Source organism: Bos indicus x Bos taurus, chromosome 22 (assembly GCF_003369695.1).
Source record: "Bos indicus x Bos taurus breed Angus x Brahman F1 hybrid chromosome 22, Bos_hybrid_MaternalHap_v2.0, whole genome shotgun sequence".
In the NCBI taxonomy this organism is placed as follows: domain Eukaryota; kingdom Metazoa; phylum Chordata; class Mammalia; order Artiodactyla; family Bovidae; genus Bos; species Bos indicus x Bos taurus.
The window spans coordinates 51,075,187-51,090,887 of record NC_040097.1 but is presented as its reverse complement, the minus strand read 5'-3'; the positions used below and the strand labels follow the sequence as shown (position 1 = coordinate 51,090,887).

The 15,701-nt window shown below is 43.2% G+C and overlaps 1 protein-coding gene across 22 annotated transcripts in view; it reads left to right on the top strand.

Moving 5' to 3' along the window:
- Window positions 1-12,962, top strand: part of ARPP21 (cAMP regulated phosphoprotein 21) — a 164,240-nt gene extending 151,278 nt beyond the window's left edge. For all 22 annotated transcript variants that reach the window (XM_027523893.1, XM_027523909.1, XM_027523899.1 and 19 more), the window contains 2 exons: window positions 10,878-11,026; window positions 12,181-12,962. In XM_027523893.1, coding sequence (XP_027379694.1) covers window positions 10,878-11,026; window positions 12,181-12,438 — 407 coding nt within the window. In that variant the 3' untranslated portion in view covers window positions 12,439-12,962. The remainder of the gene's footprint in view (window positions 1-10,877; window positions 11,027-12,180) is intronic.
- The last annotated feature ends 2,739 nt before the right edge of the window (window positions 12,963-15,701 follow it).

Here is a 15,701-nt window from a genome sequence, read left to right as displayed (position 1 = left end):
ATGTATAAGAAACGCTTCCTTTTCCAAGGATGAGCAGGGGCAGGGCAGTCACACTTCTTGGTCACAGCTAGGTGCTTGGTCTCTGGGATGTTTCTTACAAGAGGGATCTTGGTCTATACTAAAACCCCTTGAGAAGAGGATGGTCCCAGATTTACAGATAAGGAAAATGAAGTCAGAGAGGAGAGATGTCCCCCTCCGCCCCCCGCACAAGGTGTGATGTGTCAGATCCCATCAGCCACAATATGAAAGGAAAAGTAAGAGGCTTAAACGGTAAGAATTCAAGGCAGAAGTATTCATTGAAAGGGCTTCTCTGGTGGCTCAGTGGTAAAGAATCCACCTGCCGAAGCAGGAGACCTAGGTTTGATCCCTGGCTCGGGAAGATCCCCTGGAGAAGGAAATGGCCACCCACTCCAGTATTCTTGCCTGGGAAATCCCATGGCGGAGGAACGTGGTAGACTACTGTCCATGGAGTCATAAAAGAGCTGGACACGACTTAATGACTGAATTCATTGAAAACCAAGGTCCAGCAGTGATCTTCAAAGTGTGGTCCCCAGACCAGCAGCATCAGCAGCCCCCTGGGAACTTGTCAAGATGGCACATCCCAAGGCCCAACCCAAACCTGCCAAATCAGAACCTCTGGAGGTTGGAGCCCAGCAATCTGTGTTTTAACTTGGTCATTTTAACCAAGTGATTCCAGAGACAGGAGAATGTTGAGAACCATTGTCAGGGGAAGCAGGGCAGGGAAGCAGGCTCTCGGAGATGGAGATGTGATGAGGAGCAGGACTGAGTGGCAGACTTTGAGAATTCAAGGCTTTGAGAAGGGACTGCAAGGTGGACCCAGTTTAGCTCACTCTCAGTGCAACCTGGTGTGCTGCCAAAGATAGAGCGTGAGGCCTCAACTGGTTCTCTTAGACCCGGAGTGTCGGCATCATCTCGTTACAGTGAATTCAGCAGGCAGCAAAGGGTGTGACTGTCAATACAGCTCGTGTTCTATTTGGGTGCTTGTAAGCTTCCCTGGTGGCTCAGACGGTAAAGAATATGCCTGCAATGCAGGAGACCTGGGTTCGATCCCTGAGTTGGGAGGAGCCCCTGGAGGAGAGCATGGCAACCCACTCCAGTATTGTTGCCTGGAGAATCCTGATGGACAGAGGAGCCTGGAAGGCTGCAGTCCATGGGGTTGCAAAGCGTTGGACATGACTGAACAACTAAGCACAGCACAAAGAATCTAACCACGATGAAACTCTAGCAGGCCTTGGGCAAAAGACCATTCATCCTTCATATTTATTTTTACTTTAATTATTGTGAAATGGGAGGTGATTGTGGACCATATCCTGCAGCTCCAGCTAAAAAGATAAGCACATTTGTATTTGCATGGACAAGCCTGTATATTTCTAACTGTTGTCTCAACCGGATAAAAGCAATAATTTTAAATAACAGTTCCCCGCATGGTGCGATTAAAGACTGTTCTTATTGCTGTTAACAAGGATAATCATGGGTTGATTAGGTAGATGAACAGAAACTATCTCATTCTTGTTGCTTGGACTTGTGACATCATCTGTTGCCCAGCAGCTTCACTTAGGGGCCATCTGTTGGAAAACTGATAGAAATTCAAAATTCAAAATCTGATAGGATTCAAAATTAATGTTCCCTGAACCCTATGATGAGCATTTCCTTTCAAATGTTTATCCCCAGATTTTCTCCTTAGAAAATATTAGTTATGGGTAGAAAACCATTTATACCAGGTTCAGTTGTGGGATTTTTGTTTTTGAGTTACCCATTATGTAATTTAGAATCAGTCACTCATTTGTTGTAATAAAATGTAAGCAAGTTGACCTTTAAACTTTTTTGGCATCTTGAAATTGAAATTGGACTGATGTTGTCTACCTAGACCTCAAGGAAAAATCAGGAGAAACTAAATCCCAAATCATTAGAGCTTGGCCTTCTGCCTATATATATGTTCAAAGGATGTGTATCCGCGATGTACCAGAAAACATCATGCTGGTACTTCTTTCAGTTTCTTCAAAGCCAGTGTATATCCCAGTGGACATCCACTGCACACAGCGTACTCCACAGTCCAGTGTATTGTGCAGTCTAGCCCAGGGTCCAGTCCAGTGTATACCATGCAGTCCAGCGTACAGTCTGTGACACATCATAAGGTACATTCCAGTATCCAGTATATGGTACAGTCCAGTGTACAGTCCAGGCCAGTGTACAGTATACTGTACAGTACAGTGTCTAGTCCAGGCCAGTGTACAAGGACACAGCTGGACAATCTGGTACACAGCTGGACAATCTGGTATATGGGCGAATGCACATCTGGCACACAGCTAGACACATCTGGTGCACAGCTGGACACAGCCAGCACACATCTGACACTTTGGTATATGGTCAAATGCACAGCTGGACACATCTGGACAGCTGGCATAGTCAAATGCACATCTGGACACATCCAGTGTACAGTCCAGTGTCTAGGCCAGTCCAGTATACACCAGTGTGTATCTAGTATACAGGCCAATATACAGTCCAGTATACACCAGTGTACATCTAGTACACAGTTTAGTATACACTCCAGTGTACAATCCAGTGTACGTCCAGTATACACTCCAGTGTATATCCAGTGTATGTCCAGTGTCTCTGCGCCTGTCTTCCCCATGTCCATAAAAATCCTATGAATGGCTCTTACAGTCATTCTTTCTTACAAGAAAGAGTAAAGCATAGTCAATAGGTTCAAAGAAGGAAGGATAAAAGAGGCAAAACCTAAGTAAACTGAAAATCAGATTGACACTGGATTCAGGTCAGTGGTGTGCCAGAGCTCTCTTGTTTTGGCCCACATGAGCAACATCCAAAACATCAGGAATTTTGCCAGCTGATTGTTAAGCCCTTTGTAGCCTGAAATTGGTGGGGATAGTTACATCAGGGAAATCAGTGAGCACTACAAATCAGGGCTTTTGTTTATCAGAGTCTGGGTTCCAGTGGACAACCGACATCTGTGGTTAGGGCACAGTAAGTCCAGGCTAGTGACATCCAACAGGTGACCTCGCTAAAACTCTTGGCTGCCAGTATCTGGCTGTTCATGTCCTAAGTATCTCCCTGGTGTGTCCCTTCTCTCTCATCCTGCATGTCTGCCTTAGTATCTGTCTTTATCGTCTCTGGCCTAGATTACTGCTGTTGCCTCCCAGCAGACTCTACCACGGGAACAGTATTACTGCTAAATCTACCACTAGAGGGGCTTCCCTGGTGGTCCAGTGGGTAAGACTCTGCGCTCCCACTGCAGGAGGCATCGGTTCCATCCCTGGTCGAGGAACTGAGATCCCAAATGCTGGGATCTACCACTAGAATAAAGTTTAGGTAAGAACCCTGCCAGTCTGCAACTGAAGAAGGTAGTTATCTTTGACTATTGGGGAAAATAATATATAACGCTTTCTTATATAAACAGGGTACTTTTGATTAACTATAAAGTAGGTGGGGTTTTTCTTTCTGTTTTGATGTAGGGTTCTACAGATTGAATCTATGACCATAGAACTTATATTCAGAATAGTTGACCGGGGCTAGCTTACAACCTGTAGCTATGCGAGAGTGACAGTAATAGAATCACTGTGGGGTTGACCCCACTTCTGACCTCATGATCATCCTGTTCTAGCCAGCTGATCGAAAGCAATTTGTCAATGGGAACACCCCCCCAGAGGGAATGCTCCCATGGGCCATGATTAAACCCACCTTTGTCTTCGCTCTACCCTGAGTTTAGTCTGTGGAGAGAACTCCTCTAAGCTGCTTCAGCACCAATTTGCTTTCACCCAGCCTGGTGTAAGCATGCCCATAATTAACACTGGTAGATGTGCAGAAATGCAAGAATGCCACGTTTTCTAAGCCACGCAGCCTCATTAAGAAAGTAAAACGTTTGTGAATCTCCTGCAGGTTTTCTCCCTCTGGGTTGTGGAGGTTCTCTGGCTGTCAGCACAGCACTCTGGGCCAGGAAAGTTCAGAGAATTACTTCAATAATATGACAGCTTCGTCCATTTAAAATGGAATTCAATGCCAGCTCCCCTCAGAGGCATTCATTGAAATTCTGTGCATGAGCTGTTCCTGTAGTCACTTAACAATGTCTCTTATGTTTGCCCTTATTTGGGGGGAAAAACAAGAGAGAAAGAAAACTAGCTTTGTAGTTGCGATAACATGGATCCGGATGGTCTAATTACAATGAAGAGGCCCCAAGCTTGCAGTAATAGGATGGTTCATCTGATGTGTACGGACAGCCCCGGGAAAATGACCCATGCGTGGACATTCTCGGGGGACACTAAAGAGGCTTCTAAGAATTACACTCTGTGCAGCAAGCAAGCTAATGAGCTAAAGAGAAAGTAGGAAGGAAAACCACTGCTTCAGGAAGTATAGTTCCACTTACGGCTGGTGACAGCGTCCCCCAAGTTCATTAGGATGGACTGGGCTTCCGTGGGATGGGTGTGGCCTCCCTCGCTCATTCTGCATCTTGTTCCTAAGGAATGAAAAGCACTGGATAATAAATGGCGAGGAAGAGAAAGAGGACAGAGACGGAGATGGCTGGTAAATCAGATGAAGGCAGACACTTACACAAAGATGAAAGACGTCAAAATGAACTTCAACAGCAAAAAAAAAGACAGTTTTTTTTATACCCCTCTTTTTTCATTTTTTGGACAGTTTTATGATATTTTACTTCATATATAAGAACAGTATCTTCTTATGATGTCCAGAGAAGATATTTTTATCCTGTATCTTAATCTTTGGACATGTTTGAGAAAAAAAAAGTCTTCGGATCCAGTCTATACTGCTTTTTTCTTTTAAAAGTTCTACATGGGGTTTTAGGGCACATAAATTGGGAAGTTGACATAAAGGCAAAATGCTTCAAAAGATACACGCCTTGCTTTATCAAAGGTGACCCCACTTAACCTTCACTGTCACATCAGGGAGTCATCACCTGGGAGAAGAAGCAAGACAGTGTCTGCAAAGGCCAGGGGAATCAAGAGAACTGTGTGCCCCTGGACCCCGAGGGAGGCCCAGTGCCAGTGGGACTGTCAAGGGCACCTTCCACTCTACCTGAGGTGGGCACCGGGCATCCAGTACCCCAGACCTACTCCTCTGAAGCATAAGGAGGTGGTCCTCTTTCAGGAAACCAGAGAGATATCATGATCCCGTAGGACACATCTGTTCTCTCCACTCATGGCTAGCCTCCTTGAACATCAAGGTGGTTCACATAGATGAAGCCAGAAGGGACCCCTGTCTTAAAAAGTGCCCTTCTAATGAAAGAAAACTTGGGAACAAATCCATAGTGTTCATAGAATTAGAACAATCATGAGAGCAGCCTCTAAACTCCCAAAGTACAGCCACCTCTGAGTGGCTGTAAAACAGGAGACCCAGGTTCAATCCCTGGGCTGGGAAGATCTCCTAGAGAAGGGACAGGCTACCCACTCCAGTATTCTTGCCTAGAGAACTCCATGGACAGAGGAGCCTGGCGGGCTACAGCCCACGGGGTCACAAAGAGTCGGACACGACTGAGCGACTAACACTTTTCATCTGACATCCTAGAGTTTCTGTGTATCTTCTCTTACCAACTTTCAAATACTATAGATACTTTTTATTTCCAAAGGTCACGTGACTTTCTTAGCCACAGCTAGCTGCCTGATACAGTCAAGCAACAGAACTGATGTTATATTTAATGAGCAAATAAGTATTTTTTAATGCTTTTTTTTCTTTTTTTTCTAAAATATTTATTTGGCCGAGCCGGGTCTTAGCTGTGGCATGTGGGACCTAATTCCCTGACCAGGAATTGAACTCTGGCCCCCTGCACTGGGAGTGGGGAGACTTAGCCACTGGACTACCAGGGAAGTCCCAAGTTATTTTATCTTATATTTTGAGAGCATTTTGAGAAAACAATCCAAAGTAAATGTACAGAATCTTCGAAGATTGTGAGGAGAGGCGTTCTTTGAAATGGACCTAGTAAATGAAAACTATAGTTTCCACTGATTAGGAACTAATGAAGTAAATGAAGGGACTAAATCCATTTGACTCACACCCCCCCACCCCAGCTCCAACCTGACCACCTGTCTGGTATCCTGTTGTCTGAGTGACCGATCTTTTAAATCATTATTGAGTGGTCTGAGTTGATTTTGTCAGGCCAATTATGCTTTACCTTTGATTTTTCTTTCTTTGATACCAGCAAGACCATGTTCAACAGACTATGGACCATAACTCTCATCATCTTAATGGTTTTAACTATTGAGAAAACAATGCAGTGAATGGCCATTGAGTAGCCGCCAGGCTAAGGAAGTTATGTTAATATATGAGAGTTGGAAGAATGTGCAATGAATAGTACTACAATTTAGGGAGCAAAAACAGGGATGCTCAAGCCAGAAAACCTCAACCTAAATTCTAGCTTTCCTTCCTACTAGCACTCTGACCCTGACAAATGTGTGGGTCATAGTTGTGTCTTCCGTAAAAGGAGTTTAATAGCACTGACTACCTCCCAGGATTGTTGTGACAATAAAGTGTAAGTGCTTAATTTACTGCCTGGATCAGAGTAAGCGATCAAACCAATATAGCTAATTAGCTAGTTCTGATGGAGAATCTTTAAAGAAGAAGAAAAAGTAAAAGAATCCATAGGAAACCAAGGAACAGAACCAGGCAGATATTATTAATAGAAAGTGGTATGTGGGATGCATGAACTATAAAAATTTAGCAAAGGGAGAAGCCAGTCCTGGATAAACATTTTTCTTTTTCATATTCTTCACCAGCTATGTCACAGCTGAACTACTGTAATTCCATCTCAAAACCATGTACGAAGAACAGAATTGGAATTCAGAACCAGCTACCCTGGTTCCTTAGAAGCCCTGTGTGTGTTGGTTCACCCAAGAGAAGTCAGGTTTTACTTTTACAGATTATTAACTTTAGTCATTTGAAAAGACATTGTACCACATTAAGAATGCTTAAACACAATAGGAAAATTGCACTACTTAGGTGGCTTGGGAAGGTGTTGAGAACTGTGTAGCTTCTTACTTTGCTCTGTAGATGCTGAGTTGGCCAAAAAGTTCATTCTGTAAGACAGTACAGGAAAACTCAAACGAACTTTCTGGCCAACCCAATATTTGCCCAATATTTGTAGTTAAGATACACCCTCCTCACCTTCAACCTTCATAACCAACAACAGCCAGGGAATCAAACACCTAAAAACACAGGTCATGACTTTGTCACTCATTCATTTCCAAAATGTTGGCTCCATAGCAATGTATGTACAAATAAGAGTTAAAATAGCATCTGTATCAATCATGCAAGTTTTAATTCCTAAATTGTAATTTCAATTTACATTCTGATTTTTCATAAATACACTACATCAAGCAAAATGTTTCCTTGACAGAATATTAATGAATTACCCTTGGACTACAAACAGTATTCAAGAACTGCCATATTTTAGTCAAAACAATGTTAAATTTCAGATCTGTAAGATCCAGACATTTTACACGTTATACCTCCTCAATCTTAGCAGAGGGGTATTCTTTTACTGGTCAGGAGGCATTTGTCCATTCCTGACCTTTTTACCTTCAGAAAATAAATGACGCATGTGACATGAAAATTGAATTAACCTCGACTGAAAAAGGAATAATACAAATAGCTAATGTCTTTACGATCGCCTTAGCAAGCCTCCAGGGCAGCTACTGTTGCTGTTTCTGTTTTGTACGATGCATTCTATCTGGCTAATCCTCAATAAATATGAAAAACAGATCATTTCACAGCTAAGAACTGACAAACGGGAACAGGCCTCTCATTTGAGCAGACGAGATAAGCAGGCTGCCACCATCTTCGCCTTCAGGCGAGCTGTGTCCCGGGCAGACCCTGTTAGTTCACTGAGGTCACTGCTATCAGATTTCTGTTTGTCTATTCCTAGACCGGAGCTCAGATTCACATTCCACACAGCCTCCTGTCTCAAGGACCTTTCTGCCGCCTACCTTCTGTAGCATCACTTAGAGCAGTGGGGCCCTCCGATTAAACCATTCCAGGTGTGACTTTCTTGCCTGGAGAGCGAACTGAGAAATGAATGGGGTTCATGAATATAAATTGGACTTTCCTTAACTTTTCATTTAGAAATTGTATGGCGTGATTCGCTCCCCACATAAATCTTTATTTGCCTTAAGTGTGTTGACTCTGGGAATCCTGGTGCAGAGCTGGTAGCCCATTGCTATGCGTGACTGGATGTTGAAGTTTACAAATCAGGCAGAAGTGGCTTGGGGAGGGCGACACCACGGCAGTGTCCCCACACCCATGGGCTCAGTGAAGATGAACTGCATCCCCCTCCCACCACAGCCCGGGCCCGCACCTTTACTGGGATGAGGCCACCCGACCTCCTCATTCCTTTTCTCTCCTTGAATATTATCTGATAGCTACTTCCTCTTCCTACCAAGACATTCTGTTTTCTTTATGTCTTAGCAGCTCTATTATCATCCAACTGATTTTTCCCTTCACCCCAATTTTGGTTTATAGAGCTGATGTAATAAATGAATCTTTCATAGGCCATCTTGATTTATTTTTGAACAGACGCTGTGAAACAGAGTCATTCTGAAGATGACTCGGGACAGGCTGGAAGGATTCAATAAGCAAATGTATCCTCTTTAGACGTGAGGCCACCCGACCTCTCCTGCCCGTTCCCCTCCCCTTCTTCCCTCTCCTTTCTGTTTCCATCATAGCCATGTGTATCCTGCAGTAGTACCCCCGAGACCAACAGGGGTTCACCCTAAGATCCAAGTATAAACCAGATTTTTTCAAAAGACATTTCTCTCATTTTCAACCTGTACTTTGACTGTTCAGCCAGAAATAAGCACCATTACACAGACCTGAAGATGTGCTCACGTTGCTTGCTCTTTGCTATAGAAACAGGACATGGTAAGGAGGCTGTGATCATGAATTTTCTACAGTCATGCCAAGTTTTTTTTTTTTAACATATATAACAACAATCCTTGCTACAGTGAATTTGATATGGCTAGTAGTAATGTCCTAGTAATAATAAAACAGCAACAGAATTTTTTTTTTCAGGGCCAATGGGTATAAGAATAAAAGGGGGAAATCCTAGAGAACAGATTTTTGCAATGAATGTTAAAAGAAATTTCTCCCTGCATATGAGGCATTGTGGGAGGTAGGGAGGACCGTGGTGTGGCCTTAAGTCACATTTCTTGTTCCCAAGTCTGATGATTTCTCCATATTGTATAAATTTCAAACACTTTGCCTTATTTATAAACCCTCTGGGCTGAGGTTATTGAGATCCAGTAGACCTGCAGAGCACATGTAAGGGAGGCTTTGACTGTGTACCCATGAACTCAGAATAACTGGAGGAAAGGTGGCCATGACCCTTAACTACATTCTTAGTATGTGGTGTCTATACTAGAATTTAAAATAACCTAGGAAGTAAAACCACTATTAAAATGGAGTAAGGAGAGTGATGTGAACATTTTTAAAAATGGGGCACAGAAAAGAAGGTCAGAGGATGGTTTCCAGGTTACGCCCTGGCTCCACTCACAGATGGGTGCAGGCACCGTCCCAGCCTCCTGACCCGGCTCGTCCCCAAGTTTGCTCTCTCGAGTGTTTCTGACTTCGCTTCATTTTCATCTCATTTGATGAACAGAGCTGATCTCTTAACTTAGTGGCTGTTTACAAGATACACTTCCACAGTATTTCTAAGGTGAATGAAAACATTTTTGGCCGAACACAGGATTGCCAAGTATTGTCTATTGTAAAGACGCTAATGTAATTTCATCCTTTCTCAATTGAAACTCTCACATACACTCAAAAGAAAGGCTATTTATGAACAATGGGCACTGATTAGGAATTTTTTACCCTTTGTTTCAATTTTTTAAATCTGATTGTAAAACTTAGTGTTCGCATCAAGAAAATGTAAAGCCTGTCTCCCAGAGAACCGTATTAAGACAGCAGTTGGCCTGGTTTCAGTACGATTAATAACAGGAGCTCTGGAAGGACCTTATAGCATGAAGGGAATCTGTTTTATTTCTCTATCACATGTCATCTTCACCAACATCATAACTTTCTTTCCAAAATTTATAAGAATAGTTGACAGCCTTGCTTTAAGAATGCATTTTAAACCACATCTTGTAGTAGGGGTTAAAATAATTAGAATAAATTCTGGTCCCCTTAAAAAAGAAAGAAAAGAAGCCCTACCAACTGGCCCACCCGGAAGGACACCAGCAGATACATTCTTTAAATTTTGTATTCTGTATAATCTATGATATATACCTGGTCTCTTATGGGAGTGTTTTGCCAGAACGTTCTCTCGGGGGCGAGTGGTGGAACAGAATAAAAGTGTGACATACCTGCTGTTGTTGCCTTTCTCTGAGTCAACAAATATTGAATTAGGTCGAGTTGTGAGTCTTCTTGGGCACTAAGGCATGGAAAATAGAACGTGTCCCAAGTTAAGAGGCTGTTTGGTGATCTCTCTGTGAAGTGAGGGAGTGCAGGAAAGTCAGAGGGTGAGAAAATGAGTCAATTTAATAAAGAAAAACTTGATACTTTGTGACTTCTCCAAGAATCATTGAAACCAAAGCCAAAGACAGATCTGAAAGGTATAATTTACAGCAGTCAACCAACATCAGTAGAGGTTCCCATCTTTGTGTCATGAAGAATGTACCACTACCACAACACTAACCCTTGGATGGAAATATCAGTGAAATTTTTGGAGTCATACCCTCATCCACTCTTGAGAAGCAAAACATGCATAGTTAGGAAATAAGCATTCCTAATACAGAGTGAAAGGTCTTCAGGTTGGCTGGTGAAGAAGTTCTCTTACTCCATGCAATTTCATCTTCGTTCTCCTCGGTACAACCAGTTCAAAAGATGTTTCCTCTTTGCAGGTTACCAGCCAGTCTTGTCTGGTCAGCAGGGGTTCCAAGGCCTCATGGGGGTGCAGCAGCCACCTCAGAGTCAGGGCGTGATGAGCAGCCAGCAGGGAACTCCAGTGCAGAGCGTGATGGTCTCCTACCCAACCGTGTCTAATTATCAGGTGCGTGTCTGGAGCTTGGGAAACAGTGCTTTGAAAGCAGAACTTGCCGAAGTACAGGCTGTGGGTGTGTCCCCGTCTCAGGTGGTTGGCTAGGTGGTAGGGGGTGCTAGGTGCCGTCGTGTTGATGATTTTGAGTCAAGATTACACTAGACAAATAGAAAACAGAAAATGTACATTTCTATAACACAAATGGCTTTTGAATGCCCTTCTAAGTCTGGCTCCATATAAACTTTCTATTCATGAAGGAAAATTCTTTCAAGTTCTGTTCATGAAGACCTCTAGACATTCTGTTGAAATGGTACTTAATGAGAGACAGTCCTCGTGACAAATTTTCGTTTGTTTTGATCACAGCCAAAGAAACTTCATTTCACCACAAATTTAACTTATAAAGCTTTTTAAATGGCATCTCAGATTGATCTAAAGGGTATTTATTGGACCTGACAGTTGAATTTTCCAGACTAAACTCACATTGAGTATTTAAAGTGTCACACCCCCTTCTGTAATGTATATTCTGAAATTCACTGAGAGGGAAAGTGAAGGGTTGGTGAAGTATGTTAATCCTTCAGTTTAGCTGCACCAAGGACCTCTGGCCCTAGAGACCCTCTCCTCAGTCTTCCTGCCTTGACCATCCTTGTTCACGTTGCACCGGTCTCTACTGCCAACTCAATATGAAATGTTCTTGAAAGTTGCAAGTTGAGAGTGAGGTAGGTTCCAGGGACAAGAGCCTCTGTTATTATCAGTGGCTCCAGGCCACTTTGCATAAAACCAGAATGGGAGTGTGGCTTTCCAAAACAGAGAGAAATCCAGAGAGGGGGGTGGTCCACACGGCAGTCCCTGGAGAGCCAGGAAAGGGGAAGGAAAGAGGCTCAAATCTAACACTTTCTGAGCATTTACTTCTCACCAGACACGGCCCAAGTGCTGTTGCATCCTCCTGCAGCTCGATTTCAGGGGCCACTTTGAAGGAGGTGTCATTATGCACGTGGAATCAGAAAATCAGGGCGGTTAAATGGTTTGCCCAGTGTGAAACAGCTGATAAAAGGCAGAGCTGGGGCTCCAATCCCAAAGCGTGACTGTTTTTGATGACACGACCGTAGCTTGCGGGACACCCTGGAAGGCTCTCCTCATACAGGGACGTGTCTTGTGTCTCCGCACAGGTGCCAATGACCCAGGGTTCTCAAGGACTGCCCCAGCAGTCGTACCAACAGCCACTCATGCTACCCACCCAGGCCGGCCAAGGCTCCCTCCCAGCCGCCGGGATGCCCGTGTACTGTAACGTCACACCGCCGACCCCTCAGAACAACCTTAGGCTGGTGGGCCCGCCCTGCCCCTCCAGCACTGTCCCCGTGGTGTCGGCCAGCTGCAGGACCAACTGTGCCAGCATGAGCAACGCCGGGTGGCAGGTCAAGTTCTGAGCGCTCCGGCTGTGGCCCGTGTCTTCCGACACTACCGTGGCCCTTTGCGGGAGGAGGAGCCAGGTGGGCAAACTCGCTGAGGACTTAAGTATTCACTCCACACCCAAATGACTGCTGCTGGTATTCTGTAAAAAAAAAAGACTAATCCACACGTTAGCTGGTTAATGGTGCATATTTCCGTCATGTCCGCTAGGTATGCCTTTCTAGCTTAGCTAGTGACATGAATTCATCAAGGTAAGATTTTATCCTACCACTGAATACCACTGTGTAGACGATACTATCCCTAATTTGGATTCTTAGTTTTGTACTTTGTGTTGAGTTTGTGATGCTAAGAAGTATTTAAAAAAAATTATATACTGCAATCACATTGTACCAAAGCTGTAATGGAAAAGAAAAGAATTGATGAATGGAAGGAATAATTTATATACACAATAGAGTTTTCTTTTTTTAATGGATATATACTGTATTGTAGTGTTTAATCGAAATAAAACTATTTGACCTTATGGAGGAAGGTCATGTTTTTACCACCAGTTTCTTTCACTCTCTGTTCCCCTGTGTGTTGGCTTGTGTCCCTTTTATCCCCTTCAAGCACTACTTTATAAATAATGCACAGAAAAGATATTCTGGGTGTTTGTAGATGAACTGGTATCACACTAGTAGGCAAACACGGCACCAACTGCAGTTTCTTGTCGTGAATACCACAGGGCTGGCTCCTGGAAATAAATGGCATGCGGCGTATCCACTCATTGAACACACATTTTTGAAATGCACACACTTGGCCTTTAGTTTTAGGCCCACTGAATGCATGTAGCTGTACTTCACCGGCTGGGAAAATCCGCGAACAGCAGCTCTGTACCAAATCCTGTGCTAAACCCTGTGCCAGCTCCATTCAAATTCCATCCACCACCTGGGAAACAAGGAGTCTTTGCTTAGAGGGAAATTAAAAGAGGCACAATCTAGGACTTCCTGGGTGGCCCAGTGGTTGAGAACCCACCTGCCAATGCAGGGAACACAAGTTCAGTCCCTGGTCCAGGAGGATGCCACATGCCAGGGGGCAACTGAACCCGTGTGCCACAGCTACTGAGCCTGCACGCCCTGGAGCCCGTGTGCCGGAAGAGAAGCCACCACAGTGAGAAACCTGCTCTCCGCAATGAGAGAAAGCCTGTGCTCAGCAATGAAGACCCAACACACTCAGAAAGAAAGAAAGAAAGAAAGAAAAGAAACCGGCCCAGTCTAACTTCACCCATTATGTTGGGTCACATAGTGAAAAGTACCACAGGTATTGACAGTAAGTCAGGAACTCAAAGGTGCTGATGCTTGTCCTAATGATTTAAAACAAGGCAAAATAAAGCAAGCATTTGGTTACCAAGATGCAAAACAGACACACACACACACACACAAAAACATTGAAAAGGCTGTTCCTGTATAATCTCAAAATGTTTACCTCCCTGTGGATTCTGCAGGTAAGACCGATTTATGACAACCTTTGAAAAATAACATCTGAGTATCATCTCTGGCCCTTCCAGGGGGTATTTAATGAGAGAATAAAACCCCACAGCTTTCACTTCGCTATAGACGTACAATGACTAACAGTTCTGTTAACTCTATACCTAAAAAACACTTGCCAGTGAGAAGGATTTGGAAAGTATGTATGGGTAATTCCCATTATTTTTCACATTACCACATTCTGTATATTAGATTTTTTCATGTCCATGTCCTTTAGCTGGAGATGGAGTTAGGCAGCCAGATGCAAACCACCTTCCAGATTGAGTTCAGTCGCTCAGTCGTGTCCGACTCCTTCTGACCCCATGAACCGCAGCACGCCAGGCCTCCCTGTCCATCGCCAACTCCCGGACTCCACCCAAACCCGTGTCCATTGAGTTGGTGATTACTGCTCCTTAATTTTACATTAATTTTCCTTTAAAAGGGAATTTCACACATACCATCATCACCTTCATTCCTCGTGAAGTCTGTTCCATTTCCCCACTTCTCAGTCTACTGACTTCATCATAAGTAAACCAGAACTATGACAAATGTTCTAAGAAAAAGGGATGTTGCATTTTTAAATTGAGCCATTAAACCAATAGGTTGAGTAGCTTTTAAACCAAGAGCTGCTCTGAGAAGAAGCAAAGTGTTCGCCAAATTAGTATTTTCCCCTAATGGAAGGAGGCGGCTGACCAATATGGACTCATTTTTGAAATACATTTTCCATGGAGCCCTGTGACCCTGGCAGTGATCCCAAACCCAAGGATCCAAATATAGGCTGAATGTTTTTTTTTTTTTTTTCCATACTATTCTGAGAAATTTGAAGCACTTATTTAATGAGTCTTAGAATTACTGAGCCTTCTTTCCCATGGATTTGAAGCCTACATCATGCTAAGGGTAAAGACAGATAGATCTTTGTTGTTGTTGGCCATTCTTTTCCAAATGTATTACTCTAATATTTAGACATTTGACTTTTATTGCATAGCAAATCCCTTTACTTACTGTTTATAGCTGAGCCATCTTCCTTCCTTTCACTAAATGTTTGTATCCAGTATTACTTTATTCCTAATATCATGTTAAACTTACTTTACATTTGAATATTCGAGATGGCTGCGTAGGGAGACAGTTTTATTAGTGAAGCACTTCCAGAATTTAATTTACTGTCAGGAGAACATTCAATTGTTTTCACATTGATTAAAATTGTATTACAATCACATTTGGAAATTATATATATGTCTATAAACTTATATAGATACATATGTAAATAAATATACAGTCATCTCTGATGATTCTCCATGTGAAAGTAAAAGAGAACACAACTGACTCATGCATTCATTTATTCAGCAAACTTTTACTGCATACTTGATTATATCCTAATTAGTGACACAATTCCAAGTAAGACTACAAATACATTTCATGCCCACAGATTTACTCTTGTAAGTTTTTTCATACATTTGGTTATCCTGTGATGGTTAGAACTGAATGTTCTAACTAGGATACCAATGAATTTCAGCCATTTTATTGTTTTAATATCATTCCCCAGCACGTGGAGTAGGATAAGACCGTGTGTTACATAACATTATGGAAATGGGATTATGTAATTAATTATAAATATAGCTGGAGGCTAAGTCATAAATCACAAAACAAAACAGCTGGGGTAGGGACGTGCCTGGTGATCCACTGGTTAGGACGCTGCACTTCCACCACAGGGAGCATGGGCTCAGTCCCTGGTGGGGGAAGTAAGATCACCCGTGCCGCGTGCTGCAGCCAAAATACAG